Source organism: Streptopelia decaocto, assembly GCF_964273445.1.
Source record: "Streptopelia decaocto genome assembly, chromosome: 3".
Taxonomy (NCBI): domain Eukaryota; kingdom Metazoa; phylum Chordata; class Aves; order Columbiformes; family Columbidae; genus Streptopelia; species Streptopelia decaocto.
The window spans coordinates 117,089,084-117,111,081 of record NC_138656.1 but is presented as its reverse complement, the minus strand read 5'-3'; the positions used below and the strand labels follow the sequence as shown (position 1 = coordinate 117,111,081).

The 21,998-nt window shown below is 42.4% G+C and overlaps 1 protein-coding gene across 1 annotated transcript in view; it reads left to right on the top strand.

The window, feature by feature from the left end:
• The window catches only part of PKHD1 (PKHD1 ciliary IPT domain containing fibrocystin/polyductin), a gene marked incomplete at both ends in the record, with an annotated part of 268,094 nt that overhangs the window by 80,511 nt on the left and 165,585 nt on the right, over nucleotides 1-21,998 (top strand). The window contains 2 exons of the mRNA XM_082047184.1: nucleotides 3,852-4,002; nucleotides 18,899-19,111. Coding sequence (XP_081903310.1) covers nucleotides 3,852-4,002; nucleotides 18,899-19,111 — 364 coding nt within the window. The remainder of the gene's footprint in view (nucleotides 1-3,851; nucleotides 4,003-18,898; nucleotides 19,112-21,998) is intronic.

Below are 21,998 nucleotides of genomic sequence, written 5' to 3'. Positions count from 1 at the left end.
AAAAATGTGCAGCTTTCCTTGGCTCTGTGGGTTCCCCATGGTTCATTCAGCAAGAATGCATGGGATAGAATCATAGGATCATTTCAGTTCGAAAAGACCCTCAGGATTGAGTCCAACCATAACCCAACCTAACTCTAGCACTAAACCATGTCCCCCAGAATTTCCTCTAGATGCCTTTTAAACCCCTCCAGGGATGGTGACTCCACCACTGCCCTGGGCAGTGCCCTGGATGGTCACTCAGCCATGACCATGGTGCTTGCAGCTGCTGCTGCTCTTCAGTCTTATGGAGAAGTGTTTAAATTAAACACCATTAGTTAAATGCTGTGTGCGAAGCTGGGGAAAAAAATGCAAAGGGAATGAGTTTTGCTTCTATGAAAAAAAAAGTGAGAGGAAAGTTCTTATCATGCTCAGACACAGGTAGAGGGAAAGGAGCTGGGGTCTCTTCATGATGATGACATGGCCATACAGCCCTTCAAGACGTAAGATGGCTATCTCATTGTTTTTTCTTCGGGGTCTCAAGTGAGTTGGTCCATCCCAGTGGTTGTGAGAGCATGCTCAGCCTACAGAGCAGCAAAGTTTCCTGTGCCACCTGTAGCATGCAGAAACAGCAGTATTCAGTGTGTGTAGGGTCAGCATGGGCTACAACCTGTCCCATAGGTTATTGTACCATGGATTGCTTAAAAGGAACTAGACGTAACCACCACCATTCAGCAGAGGAACTCAAAGAGTCCATTAGAGTTGGAGACTGCACTGTGCTTTTCTCCCAGAAAACAGAGAGAGGGCGATCATATGGGATTTGGAAGGTCCAGGCAAACTGTTCTTGTGATTTGGGGCAGTTGGCCATTTCACTGGCCTCATGCTAGATCACACCTTCTTCTTTCAAAGGTCTTCAGGAGGTGCTCTTTCATCTTAGGGAAGGGTGTAGGACTGCGAGAGAAGGGTTGCTGAATAAAATCTTTTGCTATCTCGTTTCTCTCCATCAGTTCAATGTCTTTCCTCAGTTCCTACAGAGCTGCTTTCCCTCTAACCCCTCCCACCCCCCATACATTCTTCTGCTCTGTGGTAATGTAAAGTACTTTCTTTGAGCAACCCCCCTTTTCTCTCTTCAGATTCTTTGGATTTATTCTCTCCATGATAATTCAAGGATCATATAAGCGATTATAAACAGCTCTTGGTACTGTGTTATTAGTTGAGGTTAATCTGCTTATATTTTTTAAAGAAAAAAAAGATAATACAAATCAGAAATCAGCTGAAAGGTGCACATGCAGGAGATGCACATGGCAGCAGACTAAGCCAGTTATCTCCTCACTGGAAACCTTTAGGTATGGTCTGGGTGGAAAAATAGAGATATTTATGACCTTAGCCAACTTATTTTCTCTATGTAATCATTATTGTGTAGCAAACTTTCTTTTGAACAATAAAATCTGTCTGCCTTTGTTTAGCTTGTTGGTATAGGGACTGCGTCTTACTGTGGACACTTGTATCTTCTAAGTAACAGAGAACTTCCTTGCAGTGTATTTGTAGATTTTCTGAGTTACGTTCTTAAGATCATTGATAGTTCTTAGTTCCCCAGATGGTTTCAGCCTTTCCTTGTGCCTTATTACACTGGCATGTCTGAACTACTGGCTTTTTTGCCAGAGGGCATTGGTAGAACTGAATGGGTGCAGAGTCTTCTAAGAGGTGACAGCAGAAACCTAGAAAGAATAGCGTAAACACCAATATATAGAGAAAACCTTAAATGAAGAACTAAGATGTTTTCTAGTTAGAAAAGGGAACCAACTTAAAAAAAAAAAAAAGTCAAATTCAGAAGAGTTTATTCTTGCAAGCATTCTTGTCTTGCAGGAGTTCTAACAACAGTTTACTAACTTTTTGGTGCTAGCAAGAAATGCAGCCTGGTACATTCCTTGTGCCCTTGTTTTTCCAGTAGAGTTAATTGGAGGCTTCTAAGAGACTTGAGGGGGTCAGGGTGATGTCAGAGTGGCTTTAAGCAATTTAAAAAACTTTCCTAACAAAATATTCTATGAATCCCACCATTTCTCAACTGTATCAGGCAGTGTTTAGCTAGTGGCCTTGATTGAGTTGTTGCGAGACAGAAGTTTATGGAATTTGTAATTTTGTGCTACAGTTGGCTTGATAAGCAGTGTATCTGGGAAATGTGTGTCTTTCTATGTGCTGTAGCCTCCTCTGTCCCCTGCTCTGAGATAAAAACAAGTTTAATTATCTCCTTTTTCAGTGGATCTATTGTGTACCTTTGTATATTGTGTATAATCTGGTTCAAAGCAGTACCAGTGAAGAGTAATTCACAGCATCTCTGGGAAGGTAGCTGATGAAGGTAAACCTCATTTCAGCTGGAATTTTGTCCTAAATCTCTGAAATATGTAAATATGTGTTTGCAAGTAATAAAGATGGGATTTATCCTATTACACGTAGCAACCATGGATAAATTGTACTCTCTGTGACATTTGTGTACAGATGTGAAGGCTTATCTGTGCTTTGGTAATGAAGATGTTCACTCCCTCTGACGCCAGAGATTTAACTTCCCAGATGTTTTCACTGTGCGTATTAATGCAGTCCCAGGTTTCAGTCTAAAGGGAACCAAGTAATTCCTTTTGTAGCAAAGTGATAGAGTGGGACAGGAGATATAAAATAACAACATCTATACCCCACAGACAGGATTGACACAAAGCAGTTGTATAATTTAGCCTGGGAACTGATGCCTATTCCCTGGTGTAAATAATTAGGACAGTAGTCACCATATAATAGTTACCTGACTGCTCTAGGTGCTATGGGAAATGTATGGAACATCAGGCACGTAAAGCTAAAACTGACAATAGCATAGTTGAAAAAATAACTGCCATAACACCACCAGTATTGATTCACCTAAACCACAGACATGGAGCAAAAGCTTTAATGCACATGATGGAGAAAATGATTGAAAATGGAGTAACTATATTTTGCTTTTGTATTGTATTGTATTTGTATTTTTTCCACTGCTGTTTCAGATTAGCATAATCCAGTGAGGACCACAAATATTTCCATGTCTGGTTTCCTCCCCTACCTCAGATCAGTTGAGGCTATTCTCACTAGTTCACATGTTAGTCCTAAAAAATATGTTATGGACACCTATGTCCACACTTGTGCACCCATGTCCATGCAAAGGTATGTACACATTCCTCAACAAACTGGTCAAACTTTCACTGTGAAGTTCTTGCTTAAAGTTTAGAGGTAAACAGGAACCATGACTTGAAACAGGCAGGCATCATTTTGCCACTGCTCATCACGAGTCAGTCTATTTGCTGTTTTCGAGTTAGTCAGTGCTTTATTTGGAATTGATTTTTAAGCCATGAAAAGAGAGGTGATAATAATACTGGATAAGCTGAGTGAGCTAAAAACGTATTTGAAAGTAGGAATGTCTCTCTAAATGTGGATGAGTGGCAGGAGAGCCTTTGAAAAATTTTGGGAAGCAAAGTATTGCCCATCTAACTAGGTGCTTTAATTCTAAACTCCACAGGCTATTTTTCTGACAATGCTAGGAATTAACATGCAGTTCTGCCTTTTGAGAGGCAGAGAGAGACACACACCAGGAAACCTGCGGACATTCTGCAGCCAGACCTGCAGCGAGCCTCTTGTTAACCAGAATAGAACAAGAGGCAACCCCAAATTGTGAAGGGCATTTCTGAAAGCCGTGAACCTCTCTGACCCCAGTGTCCCTTCATCCCTTGACGTTGGATCCCGTTGGGAAAGTAGTCAAAGTGGCGTTGTCTTCTCTTCTGCCGCGTTCTTGGCAAGCTGGATTCCTGAAGGGTGGGAAGAGGTGGGTTTTGAACCTCTCTGGGTCTTTTTCTTTCCAGCTCGCCCTCCAGTTTTGTGGCCGGTGGGACGAGGACTCCAGCTGGCCCGCTGGCCACCAGCCGCGAGATGGCGACAATGTCACAATCAAAGAAGGCCGGACCGTGCTGCTGGGGACCAGCACCACCACCCTCAACCTGCTGCATCTCAAAGGTCTGCACAAGGGGGGTTCAGTGCTCTTGTTCCTCCAGGGCTGGAGTTTTTCATGGCCAAGATCTCCCCTTCCCTTGCCTAGCTCCTGGATTGAGGAGAAACCTGGTCGGATAGGCTGAGTTTGCTCTTGGGAGACGCTCTTGGGGGACAGGAGAAGCGTTTAATTATTATGTATGCAGAAGGCATCGTTTATGCCGTTTGAGGCATAATGACAATATGAGTAGGAAGGCTTTTTTTTTCCTTTTTCTTTCCCCCAGCTACTGAAAACACTGCTGTCCTGAGTGGCATTCAGTGATAATGGCAGCGCTGATAACAATAATCAGCTTGATTTTGTTTGGCATCTTTGAGGGAAGTGTGTTGCAAAAGCCTTTACAAAATTAACGATGTTACAGAGGCCACAGCTACTGAATGTAATAAATAATCCGATATCCTAGAACACGGCTGGTGGAGAGTAAATAACCAAGCACAATCATGGGGGGAAACACTGAGTTTGCAGGGTTCACATACCCTGGGATAGATTCAGCATAAGTGTCAGGAGTTTTATCTCTGTGGGTGTTAAAGTAAGAATTAAAATTACTAGCCATTCAGTGCCAGAAATATTTCTCCCTGAAAATTAGGCCCTGGTTGAGAAAACAGTTGTGCACATGCTTGGTATTAAGTGAATTAGTTGTTCTGGTGACATTGCTTGCTTGAAGGTAAGCCTATGTGTAAGCCCCTACTGAAACGGAGCTCAAAAAATAGAAAAAGAAGGTTTTATATGTTTAAGGACCTGAGTCCTTGCTGGTAAAAACTATTTATATTAAAAGGATGTTAAAGGTGCTAGTTTTTCATTGAGATGATGATGAAAAAACATGCATTTGACAATTATATTTTAATCTATCTTTGAATTATCCTTCTATTAAAAAAAACAAACAACAAAACAAACTTTGCAAGTTTATCCCTATTATGGAAATATTTCCAAAAAAAGATTGAACTTGATCAGTCTAGGTTCAGAGATTTTAAAGAATTGCTACACCAGGCATTATTCATGTTTAAAAAAAAAAAAAAAAAAAAAAAAAAAGGAAGAATTTGAGATTAAAAAAAAATCTGAAAGATTTAGTACCATTTTCTTCCTTCTCTTTCCCAGTGAAATTCTTAAATCTGGATGATGCAAGATCCTTCTTAACCACAGTGTGGTTAGTAGAGGAGACAGGTCGCTTCCCCAGATATGTGAGAATGGCTGCAGATCTGAATAGGGATTTTGGGGCTCAGTCTCTGACTTTGTGAAGAAGCGGGGCACAATATTACACCAGAAACCCTTTGAACCTTTGGTCTACTCAAAGGCACATTTCATCTATGAGTCAGCACTCGTGAAGCAAATGGAGATCTGATTGAATTTAATGACGTCTGGAGCAGTATCTTTATGGCTTTGTCTCATCTGACATTCAAATCATTGCTCCTCTTTATCACTTTTTCCAAGAAGCTTGGTTTATACTGTAGATTCAGTTAGGAAAGCAGCACCAAAATATTCTAGATGCTGTTATTTTCAGCATTACAACATGCTAAACACAGGAACCAAACCCTTTAGAACCAGAAACTTGAATACAGATATCCATCTTCAGATGTATCATGGTTAGGTGATCCCCTTAGAGTAGCAACTACGTGATTCTGTGAACATGTCAAATAATTAATAAGCTTATCCAACTGCAAGATGGGCATGGCAATAAACCCCTCACCTGCAGGCGGGTGTAGCTCAGTGCTTTGATTGAAGCATCCCATTCCTCTTCTAGCTGGAGAGTTTTTCTTTGTTGGAGCTGGAGAACATGATTAAATTCTAGTTCTGCTCCCTTTGGCTTTCAGGAGTCAGCATCAGGCTCTCCGTGTACTCACCAGCTGAAAATATAACAGATTTATGGATGAAAAAAAAGCTCTAATGCTACTGAGTCCATTCCTCTGTGAAGACACTGTACTGACCATTTTCTGGCTGTATCCAGCAAGCCCAACACTCTTACAGGCCCATTTCCTCTTGAAATTCCTTTTTTTTTTTGGGGATGAGTTTTTTGAATACTTCCCCTGTGGTGTCTCCTTATGATGATTTTAACACTCTGGAAATTGTTTAAAGAATATTGTAACAAGGATGTCAGCTACACGTGCAGCCTTAACATGACCCTGCTTTGGCTGTATTAACGTATCGTGGTTCTGGTAGTGACCAGACTGAACAGAAGATCTGGAGGTCAAAGCAATAGGATTAGGCAGCTGGGTCCTGCTCATTGCCATGGGGACTCAGCAGCTTCTGCCTCCCCCTCAACAAGTGGAGCTTGAACACGTGGTTATTGGTAGTGGAAAGTTTAATAACCAGACTGTGAAACTGCTCAGACAATACTGATTGGGGAAGAGATACAAGGTAGACAGATTGTAGATAACTCTGTAAATTCAGCAGATTGCAGTTAATTTGGAAACCCGCCATCACAAGTATGGAAATATTTATGATAACCCAGGACACATGGAAATTTCCTTTGTGCGGAGCTTGCATTGGTGTAACTCCTGTGTGTTTGATGGTTTGATGTCTCAGACATGCGCTATTGCTTTTGTCTGAATTTATAGTGCTCCAGGGAGGTCTGGAGACCAAACAAGCTGCCTGGTGTTTCAGGAGTACCGTGGGGATGAATTTTGGGGTGACACTGCCAGTATCCACTGGTGGGGTTGAAGACCCCCAGTTGCCTTTGCAATGGCAACTTTGAGATGGCGATCCTTGCAGGCATAAGGGAGAAGATTGCTTTGGATTCTATTCCAGAAAAGTCGCAATATCAGTTGTCTTTCTCTCCCTTGTGGGCATTGCTGTATCTTAGCATTCCTGCTGAAAACAGCATCTGTGGTCAGACTCCAGGCCGAGGCTTTGAAAAGATCTGATCCACTTCATACGCCTCTAAAAACTGTGCACCCATTCTCCAAAAATACCACAGTTAACAGGAGTGGTTTTAAATGTATTAATTTATTTTTAAAAAATTTATTTTCAAACTGTGAGATATCAAGGGAAAAATATAAAAAGAGAGAACTGATAATCCCCAAAGATACACATGACATTGTCAGTTATTACCTGATTTTTGAACCTATGTCCAAAGAGCAATGCTTATCCATCAATATTTTGCATCTCTCTTGTAATCCATGCTCAGATCAGGCTGTGGCTAGAATGGATCCTATAAGTGGATCTGGGGATGAGTGAAATCCAAATATTGATTTTGCTTGACTTTTTTCCAAGGCTTTGATGCTTTTAGCAAAGAGCATCAAATATTAGCTGATACACCTACCTAAGTAGCTGTCAAATAACTAGTGCTCCAGCCACTGCTGATAAAGACTGGGTTTGAATTCCCCCAAAAAAAGGAAAAAGCTTTTCCCTCTGTTATCTTGTCTATGGCATCAACCAGTCCTTAAACTGGGTTTAAAATCCCTTGTCAGTAAGTATGGGTGGAAACCGCTTGTGTTGCAATGTTTTCTATACCATTTTGCTCAAACAATTTGGGATCTGCATTGTGATAGTTTTTGCAGGCAGTTTCTAGTTCATATTTTCTTTTTTTAATCAGGCAGAGACATTACAATTAAAATACCGTAAAAGCGATTCTGGCAGTATTGCAATAAGCATGTTTTTTAATTAAAGAAAGAACATGGTATGTACAAATAGTATCAGCTAATGGGAAATTTCATCCAATGTATTTTTTAATTGAGATTTAAAAGGAAGAAAAGTCAGCCCTATTTCTCACTGTTGTGGTGTGGTATTTTCCTGTGCTGTTACAGTGAGGTGTACCAAGTCCGCAGTAATTAAAATCTCAGACTCTTAAAGTCCCGTCTGTTTTCTTGGGGAAAAAAATGAATGGCATAAGTTCTTTTATTTGTTAGTATAGTTTTTTTGGCAGGAATTCAGTGTTATTCAGTAGGGTGCAATTCACAGAGGTGGCCATTCCTGGAAAAAGGGTTTTAAGGTCCCAAATCTGTAGGAATTTGATGTTTTTTTCATTTGTTCTCCCAGCTTCTAACCCCGGTTCATATTTGGGCATGGGCAGCAGGTTTCTCTTTCTCATCCTGTTGTGCAGCATGCACATTAGATTCCCAGGGCTCTCGCTTGCCAATAAAATTGAATTTCCACAACTTCAGTAGCTCTTGAGACTCCTCTGGGTCATTGCAGGATGAGGAGATCAGTGGAAGTTAATCCTGGCTGAGGAACCACACTCAGTTCCAGCAGAGACCAGGTTGAAACCTGAGGCATGGAAGGAGGGGATGTTTTTCTTTGAGGGAAGCAGATGCTGCCTCTAACCATGGGATAGAAAGATCTGCTGAGTCTGTCTCCACCTGTCCTGGACACTAGTCAGGTCCTCATTACAGTAGCAGCTTCCTACTGCTGGTGGATCAGTCCTCATGCACTTTTTTGTAGTACAGAAACACAGACATTGTGACCTGTGCAGGTTGGAAACTGAGGTACAGGTCTTAGAGTCACAGAATCATTTTGTTTGGAAGAGACCCTCAGGGTCATCAAGTCCAGCCATAGCCTAACTCTAGCACGAAACCATGTCTCTAAGAACCTTGTCTAAATGACTTTTAAACCCCTCCAGGGATGGTGACTCCACCACCGACCTGGGCAGCCTGTTCAAATGCCCGACAGCCCTTTTGGTGAAGAATATTTTCCTAGTATCCAATCCAAACCTTCTCTGGAGTAACTTGAGGTCATTTCCTCTTGTCCTGTCACTTGCTACTTGGGAAAAAGACCAACACTCTTCTTATGGTTCATAGAATCATAGAATAGTTTGGGTGGGAACGGACCTTCAAAGCTCATCCAGTGCCACCCCTGCCATGAGCAGGGACATCTTCACCCAGCTCAGGTTTCTCAGAGCCTCGTCCAGCCTGGCCTGGGATGTCTCCAGGGATGGTTCATCCACCACCTCTCTGGCCAACCTAGACCAGGCTTTCACCACCCTCGGTGTCAAAAATTTCTTCCTCATGTGTGGCCTGAATCCCTCCTCCTTTAGTTTAAAACCATCACCCCTTGTCCTATTACAACAGGCCCTGCTCAGAAGTCTGTCCCCATCTTTCTTATTGGTTCATTTTAAGTCCAGAAAGACCGCAGTAAGGTCTCCCCAGAGCTTTTCTTCTCCAGCTGAACACCCCAACTCTCTCAGCCTGTCCTCCCAGCAGAGCTGTTCCAGCCTTGGATCATTTCTGGGGCTCCTCTGGCCCCTCTCCAGCAGGTCCATGTGTGTCCCATGCTGAGGACCCCAGAGCTGGACCAGCACTGCAGGGGGGTCTCACCTGAGTGGAGCCGAGGGGCAGAATCACCTCCCTCATCAATCAACTTGTATGACTCCTCTAAAAGCCATGTGACCATGTCAACAGAGTGCAAGAGACAGGTCCACGAAATAATCAATTTTTCTTATTTAAGGCTCACAGAATCTATTCCTCTTCCTGTACACAGGAGGATCTTTGTTTTATTTTGATTTGTTTGCCACTCGGGGATGCTTGCCAGGAATATATCTCTACCCTGTCTCATGGGGGATCCTGTAGCTTTGTCATGTGGAACACCAAGTGAGAGGAACGGGTAAGAGCAGGCTGAAAACTGTGGGAAGATTTGTTATCCATGGTTGCAGGGTGGCCACAACAAACCAAAGCAGATCTTCCTTGCGCGTCCATGGGAGAGGGCAGTTTGGCTGAGGAGATGACCTCTCAATCAGCAAATCCTTTTTTACAGAGATGAGGTTTTCTCTTAATTGAAAGGGTGCGATGCAGTGGTGATACATAAGACAATTCTATTGATACATTACTAATAACTGGGAAAGTGTAGAGTATTGCATCTGGGCAGGAACAACCCCAGGTTCCAGTATAAGTTGGGGAACAATCTGTAAGAGAGCAGTGTAGGGGAAAGGGACCTGGGGGTCCTGGGGACAGCAGGATAACCATGAGCCAGCATTGTGCCTTTGTGGCCAGGAAGGCCAATGGTACCTGGGGTGGATTAGAAGGGGGGTGGTCAGTAGGTCAGAGAGATTCTCCTGGCCCTCTACTCTGCCCTGGTGAGACCACATCTGGAATATTGTGTCCAGTTGTGGCTCCTCAGTTCCAGAAGGACAGGGAACTGCTGGAGAGAGTCCAGCGCAGCCACCAAGATGCTGAAGGGAGTGGAACAACTCCCATATGAGGAAAGGCTGAGGGAGCTGGGGCTCTTGAGCTTGGAGAGGAGGAGACTGAGGGGTGGAAGATGGTGGGGGGTGCACTCAATAGGAAAGGAACTGGAAAACAATTTATTAACACTTTGTCAGGGCTTGTGGAATGACCCAGTCAATGCCACAGCCCAGGTATCCAGAACATTTACTATGCAAAGAGGCTGCAACACGTACTTGTGAAAAACAAACAAAAAAAACCCCCCACACACACAAAAAAAAAACCCCCACACAAAAAACCCTAATAACAAAAGATAGAGGATTGTGAGAGTTGCTGGGTTAAGTTTCTCCTTGCCTGTCATGAGGATTCATGCTTTCAGACGGAATAGTTTATAGCCCTTCTCAAAAACTTCATTAAAAAAAATAATCCTTCTAACATAGTTGTTCTCATAATGCATAAAAGAGATGTTGATATTTCTTATTTAGTTTGTGATTTAGGGTGCTCTAGGGATTTCCCAAACTGAGAGGGAAGCAAAGTCCTCATTCCAATGTGAAGCTTTTATGTGGAGGGTTTTTTTATTACCATCTTTTGAGGCCACACTTTGCATTCACTGACAATACAAGACTGTCCTGAGAAATAGAGTTTTTTTTTGTTCTAACGAGCATCTCACAAGAGAGCCAGGATAAAAGTAACTATCACCAGATTTAATTCTGCTTGTTTATGTAAATCTGAATGCAGCAAATACAAGCAAACTACAAGAAAGGTTCTGGACAGTCTTGATAAATCTTCACTTGATAAATCTTCAATTGTTATATTTCATTAAATTTTTCCCTACTCAACTTTCCAGCCTGTCCAGGTCTCTGGATGGCAGCACAGCTTCCAGTGTCAGCCACTCCTCCCAGCTTGGTGTCATCAGCAAACCTGCTGATAGTACACTCTGTTCTCTCATCCAAATCATTGGTGAATATATTGAATAATACCGGCCCCAGTACAGACCCTTGAGGTACTGCCTCCAACTGCCAGGCCTCCAACTGGACTCTGCCCCATTGACCACAACTCTCTAGCTTCTCTCCTTCAGCCAGTTCCCAGTCCACCTCACTACCCGATCGTCCAGACCGCACTCCCTCAGTTTAGGTGTGAGGATGCTGTGGGAGACTGTGTCAAATGCCTTACTGAAGTCAAGGTAGACCACATCCACCACTCTACCATCATCCATCCACCTCGTTATGTCCTCATAAAAGGCGATGAGGCTGGTCAAGCATGACTTCCCCTTGGTGAAGCCATTTTGACTGCCCCTAATGACCCTCTTATCCTTGATATGCCTTGAGATGGCACCAAGGATAAGTTGAAAGTAAGAAACTTCTTCCCCGTGAGGATGACAGAGCCTGGAACAGGCTGCCCAGGGAGGTTGTGGAGTCTCCTTCTCTGCAGACATTCCAACCTGCCTGGACACCTTCCTGTGTAACCTCATCTGGGTGTTCCTGCTCCATGGGGGGATTGGACTGGATGAGCTTTTGAGGTCCCTTCCAACCCCTGACATTCTGTGATTCTGTGACTTCAGAGGTTATAGTTGTTTTCCTAAAACCAGTTGTGCCACCGGCATGATGGTGCTGTGATTATTCATGTAGCAGATTACAACCCCCACATTATTATCAGGGTTTTTTCCCCTTAATATTCCCTCTTCTTTTTTCTCTTATTTGGTTTGTTTCTCCCGTCCTGTGGGACAGGAGGAGTTGCCTTCAGTTTAGTTTTTCTCTCTTTTGTTTCCTTTTTTTTTTTTTTGTAAAGACAGATAAAGAAATATTTCTTTTCTGGGCAGAGGTGGAGGCTAATTGCTGGGTTAATTGAGAAGAATGGTGCTTCTGATGTTCTCATAAAGTATCAAATAGCCTCAACATATTTCTCCCCCCTCTCCCTCACTCCACCTAAAGAGACCCATTGAATTTGCACATTACTGTACAGAAGTGATTACGGGTTTAATTGTATTTATTTTGCTTGGTGGGGAGGCCATCATAACAGTAGTTGATTGATTTTTATAAAATCACCCTCAAGGTCATATGTAGGACTTTGCTTTCCTGTGCAGCCATAACAAACAATTTGAGGGTCACAGCCAAAGGCTCAGTTGAGCAATATTCTTGCATTCTGCTTTCAGAGAAGAGGTCAAGTGCAATAAAAGAAGGGAGCATAACTTTTATTTTCTTTTAAAAAAAGGGGAAGACAATCTTGTAAAGCAGGAGCTGTGTATTTATTCTGACTCAATGAAAAACACAGAGATACTGAGAGCTGAGGGTTAGAAGCACACTATGCAATTTTTTGACATAAGTATTTGCAAAATTGGCTAGAGTTTGTTTTATCCTTAGACTTGGCAATTGCTTAAATGAATCCCTGCTAATGCTTTATTTTATTTTCTGTGATCCTGCTTTTTTTTATCTTCAGCAACTGAACTTTTCTTTTTAGTGTTTCTTTTCTCCCAAAGACAATGATGTTACGGTGTGACTGCAAGTTTAGCTGATATATCTGTTTTCTGTTATTACATGTTGGGTCTGCTTCTAAGGGAAAGACAAAGTATCACATACAGGAAGTGACTTCTTGTTGTCTTGATCTTGCAAATCTTTGCACCATTGCAAAGTGGTTTTGGGTTGCACAGAGTAACAACTAAAACTTGAAGTTCAATTATTATTATCCTTACATATAAAAATCTTCACCTAGGGGTAGAAACCTTGATTCTATGTAGGATTTAGCCCACGATGGTCAAACCTGCAGGCCAAGCATGGCACAGTTAGTGACTGCGTGCCTGATTCTGCTGAAACACATTGGGACTTATGCTTGGGCTTGTGCACAGTGCAGAGCAGTCACCATAATCTAAGCTTGTCAGACACCCAGAAATCCATGAAAGGTATGAAAAATATTTGAATCAACAGTGGAAAAAGTCATTCAGGACAATTGACATGCAGTTAGCCTATTACAAGGACAAGGAATTACTGGAGGGAGTGCAGTGGCAGGCTAAAAAGATGATGTGGGGTTTGCAACACTATTACTACACCGGTGCCCCCGGCCCCACCCCTCCAGGGTTTCAACACCAGACACAGCTCCAGCAGCCTCAGTGCCGCTCTGCAGGACTCGAACCCTGGGCTCAAGCGATCCGACAGACTCTGCCTCCCTACACAGCTGGGACAGCAGGCACACAACACCATGCCCAGCTGATCAGTCAAGTGAAGTGGAGTGCCTCAGGGGTCACTACTGGGGCAATATTATTCAATATATTCATTAACGATTTGGACAAGGGAATAGAGTGTACTATTAGCAAGTTTGCTGATGACACTAAGCTGGGAGGAGTGGCTGACACGCCAGAAGGCTGTGCTGCCATCCAGCGGGATCTGGACAGGCTGGAGAGTTGGGCGGGGAATAACCTGATGAAATTTAACAAGGGCAAGTGTAGATTCCTGCATCTGGGCAGGAACAACCCCAGGTTCCAGTATAGGTTGGGAAATTACATATTAGAGAGCAGTGTAGGGGAAACGGACCTGGGGGTCCTGGTGGACAACAGGATGACCATGAGCCAGCACTGTGCCCTTGTGGCCAGGAAGGCCAATGGCATCCTGGGGTGTATTAGAAGGGGGGTGGTTAGTAGATCGAGAGAGGTCCTCCTTCCCCTCTACTCCGCCCTGGTGAGACCCCATCTAGAATACTGTGTTCAGTTCTGGGCCCCTCAGTTCAAGAAGGACAGGGAACTGCTGCAGAGGGTCCAGCATAGGGCAACAAAGATGCTGAAGGGAGTGGAGCATCTCCCTTATGAGGAAAGGCTGAGGGAGCTGGGTCTCTTTAGTTTGGAGAAGAGGAGACTAAGGGGGGACCTTATTAATGTTTATAAATATATAAAGGGTGAGTGCCACGAGGATGGAGCCAGGTTCTTCTCGGTGGCAAACAATGATAGGACAAGGGGTAATGGGATCAAGCTGGAATACGAGAGGTTCCACTTAAATTTGAGAAGAAACTTCTTCTCAGTGAGGGTGCCAGAGCCTGGACCAGGCTGCCCAGGGAGGTTGTGGAGTCTCCTTCTCTGGAGACATTCAAAACCCGCCTGGACATGTTCCTGTGCGACCTCACCTAGGCGTCCCTGCTCCAGCAGGGGGATTGGACTAGATGATCTTTTGAGGTCCCTTCCAATCCCAAACATACTGTGATACTGTGAACACCTTTCTTAAAAGGAAAGGCTGAGAGAGCTGGGTCTGTTCAGCCTGGAGAAGGCTAAGAGGGGATCTTATCAATGCTGATAACTATCTCAAGGTGGGTGTCAAGAGGATGGACCAGAGTCTTTTCAGTGGTGCCCAATGACAGGATGAGGGGCAATGGGTACAGACTGAAACACAGGAGGGTCCATCTGAATATGAGGAGAAACTTGTTTGCTGGGAGGTGCCAGAGCCTGGCTCAGGCTGTCCAGAGTGGGTGTGGAGTCTCCTTCTCTGAGACATTCAAACCCGCCTGGACCGACCTGTGTGATCTGCTCTGGTGACCCTGTGTGAGCAGCTGGGTTGGACTGGATGATCTCCAGAGGTCCCTTCAACCACAACCAGGCTGGGATTCTCTTACACTATTAATGAAAAATAGGGGATTTTAAAAATAAGAAAGGACACAAAAGGGAGATGGAGCACTGGTCATAGGTAAGGAGGTACACAGTGATTTTTAGGGGCTATGTGATGTTGAGCTACTCTTGACATGCTAAAGCCACCTTATGTGGAAAAGCACACAAGAGGCAGTGCAGAACTGGTGTTAACAACCATCTCAAAAGCATTAGCTCTTGCTGAGAAAGCCGCCTCTGTTTTTTTTGTTGGAAGAGGGACTCCATGTAAAGTGCAAACTGTCTTCTCACTCCCTGCTATTATAGTTTTCCAGAAAAGCAAGTGATTTTAATACTGATAGCAAATCATGGCTCTGAAGACAAACAGATGTCTTCCTGTGGCTGCCTTGAGATGCATTGGAATGGCTGCAAACAAAACAGGATTTGAGAGTCTTACATCCCCCGATCCCTGTTGTCCCACAGGGAAGTGATAGAAGGCTTTTGATCTAATTTGCTTTGTAGACAGCTTGACAATTTTGGATGGACTAAATATGGTTGAAACTTGGGAAAGATTTTGAGAAGGTGATTTGAGGCAAGACTATGATTTTACAATCAAAAGATAGGACAATTTTGGCTACCTGCCTTACTGGTTCATTGGTACAGCATGGCAGCAATTAGAATACTCATTAAAAATTGTATGAGAAGTGAAAACAGAAATTACCATATTTCATTAGGAACAGAACATACAAAGTCAATAAAGACCTTGGGAAAGATGTCTTTCGTATGTTAAGAATAAAATAAATTGTAGTGATTTATAGTTCCATTTCTAGACTGCAGTGATAAAATTATTAACATTGCTGCTATAAGGTCAATGTATTTAATAAATATTTCTGTTCAGTATGGGGAGGAACAGAATGGTAAATTATATCATAAGAGGAAGATGGACCAGCCGTCTGTTTATTACCAAGAATGTCAACATAATGAAGAGATTAAATAATATGTTTCAGGAATACACATTCTTAAACAGGTCCAGTTTCATTCAGGAGTTTTAAAACTGCTGGTAGAGACATCCAAGTACATGGGAAGTTACAAAGGGATGTAGAAGTTCTGATCTTGAGTCAGGATCCAGGAAGATAAAGGAAAAAGTATCAGCTGCTTAATCTGATATCAAACACAGGTCAAAAGAAATAACTGTATGAAGTTAAATGCTATTTGACTCCATAAATTACTAGCCACAGGAGTTCCTGAATGACAGGGTAGATTTTTTTAACGGAAAAAAACACAGCAAACTTTAGTTTATTTTCTAAGAAACCAGCAAGTATGTTTGATGAAGTTAATTCTGTAAAACATGTGATAGCATGATGACTGAGGATCACCTGCCAAGATCTCACGGCAGCTAGCAGACATACAATGCATAACCTCAAAAAGTAAAATGTTAGTGGGAAACCATTTTTGTGCCTATTTGAATACCACGGCACATCACTGATGATCTGAAAGTACACAGAGAACCATCAAAGATCATATTTTGGGAATGCCATTGAAACCAAATGCAGTTTTTCACAAGAGAGCTGGAGCAATTAGAAATGAAAGCTGCAATAACACAATAAAGGACTTTGTTAGATAAAGCCATGATTGTGAAAAGGATCAGAAGTCAACGTGGCCCAAGGATACCCACCCAATCTCCCAATGTAATGAAGAGGCAAAAGGAGGTAGTATGTTTTTTTTTACTGCGAAAAACAAGAGGCAGAATGTGAAGATAAACTAGTTTTGTCTCTATGGGCAGCATCAAGAACAATAAAGGAGTGAAAGGATTAGGAGGTCTTGCTTTCCAATTTCAGAAGGAGAGGCTGTAGGAGACGATCCGTTGTTTCATGAATTAGAGACCATTCCCTGCAGGGAGATTCTTAAAAACTTCATCAACTGGTCTGAATAAGGGTTGAAATTTGATTTTATTGTAAACACCTTTACAGAAAATGCTGTTTTCTACACCTCTCTGCAGTTCAATGCAGGAGAGTACAAAGAAAACCACTGCCTGAAAGCTCATCCTTGACAAATTAAGCATGGAAATAAAGCAGAAATTGTGAAGAGTAAGAGAGATTAACTGTTGGAAAAGATGATCATAGAAAAAGGTAGAGTGGTATTCCCAAGTCACTTAATTGATTGTCTGCCTTTCTGGAGGGTATGCAGCAGTCAAACCCAGACGACTTGACTTCCTTCAGTTTTTCAATAGAATGATGTACACAGATGATATGATCTAATGGTCCTTTCAGTCTGCAAATGAATACCATTTCAAGCATAATCCCAATTTCAACATAGAACATTTTGTAGTAAGAACATTTCATTTTTCTAGAACTCTCAGATGTATCTCAGAATAACAGTCAGATATTTTGTGTTGTTTTGCATGAAACAAGCTGAAGTTTGTGCTTTTTTATTACAGTGTACTTAGTATAATTTGTAAAAACACTATATAAGAAGCTTAACAGAAATATATTTGTATGTAGAAAAGTACGTCTAGGGAAAGAGACAATTTATACATAGGGGAGTTGGTGTTGGTGGGAGCAATCCCGTGGTTCTCTGTGGTTATAAGCAAGAAAATGTGAGATTTGTCTATTATGCATATTCTGTAAAAACTTATCTGGAACCTACTGAAATCTGCAAATAAAATATTCAATGGAGAGTGCTTATGCAAACACTAGTTTTGTTATAAGACTAAGTAATTAGAGCTGTGAATAAGTTATAAGACTTTTCTAGAAGACTAAGAGATCAATGAAATAGGAAACTCCTTCAATGCAAGAATAAATAAGGAGATCAGGATAAGCAACGTGTGGCAGGAATGGACGCAACTGGGTTGAAAAAGTGTCCAAATGTTGTGTATCTCCCTTACCACTGAGAACCACAAGACCTGAAAACAGGAAGGCAATAATTGAAAGTTTACAATCTGATTTCTACATTGAAAAGTCTTTCCTCTTTTTTTTTGGTCTTAATACCAAAATTAAAGCAGAGGTCTGATCTCCCTTATGCTTTGTGCTAAGGATTGGTAGCATCGTGTGGGAAGGAAAGCCAAATTTTTTGGTAGGCATAGAGTTTACTATTAAAAACTGCTAAGACCAGTGGAAAGCTGGCTATGGTGTGATGTGACATGGTTATTAGCTAATTAACAAACAGGGAAATGTTGGGAGGGTGATAGACCCTTTGTAAGGAGATCAGATCCGAGGAAGACATGTCCCATGTGCAGAAAGATTAGGTGTCTGAGAGTCCATTCTGTCCAAATGCATTATAAAGATAGTGACTGTGTCCTTTGCAGGAGAGAAAATATAGAAGGAGATAAAAGAATAAACCACCCTGAGATGATAGACTGGCATTGCCAGCTCACACAACGCAAGAACAAAGGAGGCATTTGACAGAACTATGTTGAAACCAAGGGGTAGAAATACTTTTCCATGCACTGTGTGCTTAAACCACAGAGTTCATTGCTTCAAGAAGTCGTCGAGGCTTATTTTAGAAAGATTTAAGGGATCAGGTCTATATTATTGGCAGAATTTATCCAGTTATGCTAATAGATGGTAAAAGGAAAATGTTGGCAAGGAGATGAAACTTGATGCTTTGAGATGAAGCAAACCTCCAATTAGGGATTAAGATGAGGCTTTCTTGGGATGAGAAGATCATGTCACATCCAGCTAACAGGGAAAAGCTTTTTACACTGTATTTGGAAGCATCTGGTTTTGAACAGCAGTTGGAAGAGTATGCAGAATTAAATCAACCACTAATCTAAAAGAGTTGCCAGTTCTTATGTTCCAAAGCTGTTTTCCCCTCTCCTTGTCACAAGTAGTTTGTAATCTGAAAAGTAACACACAAATTTAGTAGTAATATCCCTTTTTAACATTTGGAGAGTGGGTAGGTTAAGATGGGGATTTCTCAAGCATAACCCCCCCTGCACTGGAATTGGAGAGACTTAGATGTCTGCCCAGGCTAAATGGACTTGACCAAGTCTAGAAAAAGAGCCTGTGTAGAATTGAAAAGCGGATGGAATTAGTATGGTCTGTAAAGAGCTGATAAATTCATAAGGGTACAGGGAAAGAAAGCACTATTGTTTTACCTTTCATCTCATAATTTTATTGCAAAAACCTTTATTGACCCACCTCTTACAGCTCTTTTCACTGTGAGATAATGACTGTTTATTAGACCTACAGCTGCTTTTTGCTCTTCTGTTTTCTTCAGGTGGCAAACTCCTGTTCATTGGTCCAGGACCTGTAGAACTGCATGCTCATTACATTCTGATATCTGATGGAGGAGAGCTCCAGGTGGGATCCCCCAAGGCCCCTTTCCGTCACAAAGCACACATCTATCTCTATGGAAGCCTCAATTCTCCACCGTTGTTTCCATACGGGGTCAAGTTCCTGGCAGTGAGGAATGGAACCCTTTCCATTCATGGTAAGTACATTTTTTCTTCTCTTCAAAAGCAAAGGACAAATGAATAATAGAAAACAAAACAAAGAAAAATTTTTGGAGGAATGTTTTGCTTTATCTCTATTCTTGTATTGGGAGTTGAGTAATTTTGAAAATCAGGACCCCAAGAAGACAGAGGGTATCAAGTAGTTATGAAACCCTGACAGTCATTTACGTGCCTAGAAGATGTTTCAATTTGTATGTATCTGTCCACAAATTAATGTCCCTGTCCCTTGGAATCACGGAATCACAGAGTGTCAGGGATTGGAAGGGACCTTGAAAGTTCATCCAGTGCAATCCCCCCGCCGGAGCAGGAACACCCAGATGAGGTTACACAGAAAGGTGTCCAGGCGGGTTTGAATGTCTGCAGAGAAGGAGCCTCCACAACCCCCCTGGGCAGCCTGTTCCAGGCTCTGGCACCCTCACTGAGAAGGAGTTTCTTCTCATATTTAAATGGAACCTCTTGTGTTCCAGTTTATACTCATTGCCCCTTGTACTACCATTGCTTGTCACTGAGAAGAGCCTGGCTCCATCCTCATGACACTCACCCTTTCCATATTGATCACCGTGAATGAGGTCATCCCTCAGTCTCCTCTTCTCTAAGCTCCAGAGCCCCAGCTCCCTCAGCTTTTCCTCACACGGGAGATGCTCCACTCCCTTCAGCATCTTTGTGGCTGCACTGGACTCTTTCCAGCAGTTCCCTGTCCTTCTGGAACTGAGGGAAGCTGGACTTCAGATGGCTGTTTTGAACCATGTGTGCTTGCTCTGCTCCTGGAACGGGGTGTCCTTCTCCCCTCATGTCTCTGCACAACAAATGGGGAGTTTCCTCCCTAAAGAGAACATGGATCTTGGGCTTTCCAAGAGATGATGATCTTCCAGGTAGGTCCCATGGTGAGGCATGCTACAGTTAGTAACCTATGCCAGCTGGATGATACTCCTCAAAGCAGTAGCAAAGTCCTCTTGACAGTGTGTTTTCCATCTCTCCATGCTGTGCTGTCATCCCAATGTCATCAGTCTGTCTTCAGAGTTTGGAGCACAGCTGACATCTCTCTGTTTTCCTGGTGGGTCACACAGCCTCACCTGCTCAGCACAGGTTGCTGTCATAAATGACAAGCCCAGGGTTATGCAGAAAAACTGTGGTAATACCAAGAATTTCAGTCCTAGATTCCTGATCTTCTGCTCTAACCACTGGACCTGCCAGGGGAGGTTTAGGCTAGACATAAGGAAAAGGTTCTTCACCCAGAGGATGCTGGACACTGGAACAGGCTCCCCAGGGAGGTGTCATGGCCTCAAGCCTGACAGTGTTCAAGAAGAGACTGGACAATGTCCTCAGACACACGGTGTGAACTGTGGGGTTGTCCTGTGCAGGGACAGGAGTTGAACTCCATGGTCCTTGTGGGTCCCTTCCAACTCAAGACATTCTATGATTCTATGGCTTTTCTCTGAAGTGGAGCCCTACAGGAACTGAGCTTTATGTTCCTACCAAGTGGAAGAGTCAGGAGAACTAAAGGACAGAAGATGGTTAGAGGTCTGCAGACATTGTGGGGTAGGAGAATTTAGAGACACAGCTTTATTTGGAAGGCTATTAAACACAGATATAAAATGACCATTTCTCGGTGCAGCAGATTTGATATGGAATTCAGGTCCAAACTTGGCATGAATATTAGTGCAATGCACGTATGTCAAGCTCTTAATTAATGGACTGTTTTTGAAGATGGTATGTGTCATAGAGGAGAAAAAAAAAAATCCAACTCATCTAAATGCCTCATCTCCCCCTCTTATGTTCTTGTGTGTCAACCTTCATATTGATCAGTGTTTGTATCCTCCTTGCAAACGGCTTTAGTAATTTCAGTAAACTGGCTTTGCAGAAAGGCAGAGTGTTTCTATCCCATTTCCTAGAGGGGCTCGGTGAGGGACTGCTGTTAGATCATTGGGGCTGAAATGACTGTCCATTACTGGCCATTGAGTTTCACACAGTTATCCCCGCCTTGAGTTCAGTAACTCCTATAAGATTAAAACGTGCCTTCCAGAAAGGCTTGGTCTTTGAGGACATGGGAGCCAGCATTTTCTATAGGAGCTTGTTCCAGGGGATTAATTTGGTTAATCATCCATGTTTTTTTTTTTTTTTTTTTTTTTTTTTAAGAAGAGTATTAAAATGCCTGATTTGAATTTGCCTGGTAACAGCTTTTTCTGTTTCACTTTCTGTGTCTTCTCCTGCTTCTTCAAAGTATTTTTCCATTCTCTGTTTGATCCCTGTGAGAAAGTCAAGATTTTGTCCTTAAATTTTCAGTGCTTTGTAGCAAGAGCCTTGTCTTCTTCATGTTTTGTTCTCTAGCAATGTGGGTAAAGCCAATAATATCTTCATGTAGCTCTGTCCCCTGTGCTACTTCCCACTTCACCACTGGCTTGTGGTCTCCGTCCTCACAGACAACTCATGATATTACAGAGGCGAACAGGGCAGAAGTACTTCTTGTAGTGTTATCTTGGCAATATGATGGAGAGAAGTAAACCCAGGTGTCTATATTGGTACCCTCGAGGCATTTCTCACTGATATTTTACATGTTTTACTCCATAACTCTCAGTGATTCTTCATTCCTGAGGAAACCAAGATGAGGTCTGTGTTAGCAACCCAAGCATTACTTAGATGGAGATAGATGGAGTCAGAGCTGGCTTAGCTTGTTAGTGGAAACATCTCATTGTTTCAATTTCTTATAAATTCTTATTCAAGAATTCTTATCAATTTCTTATACAAGAAATGCAGACTAGCTATGAAGTAACTTCTGAGCTTTGCACTATGTACAGTCCCAGTGCATGGCTGCAATTAAGATTCATTCAAACCATGTAATCCACAATTTAGCATTGAAGCAGTAGA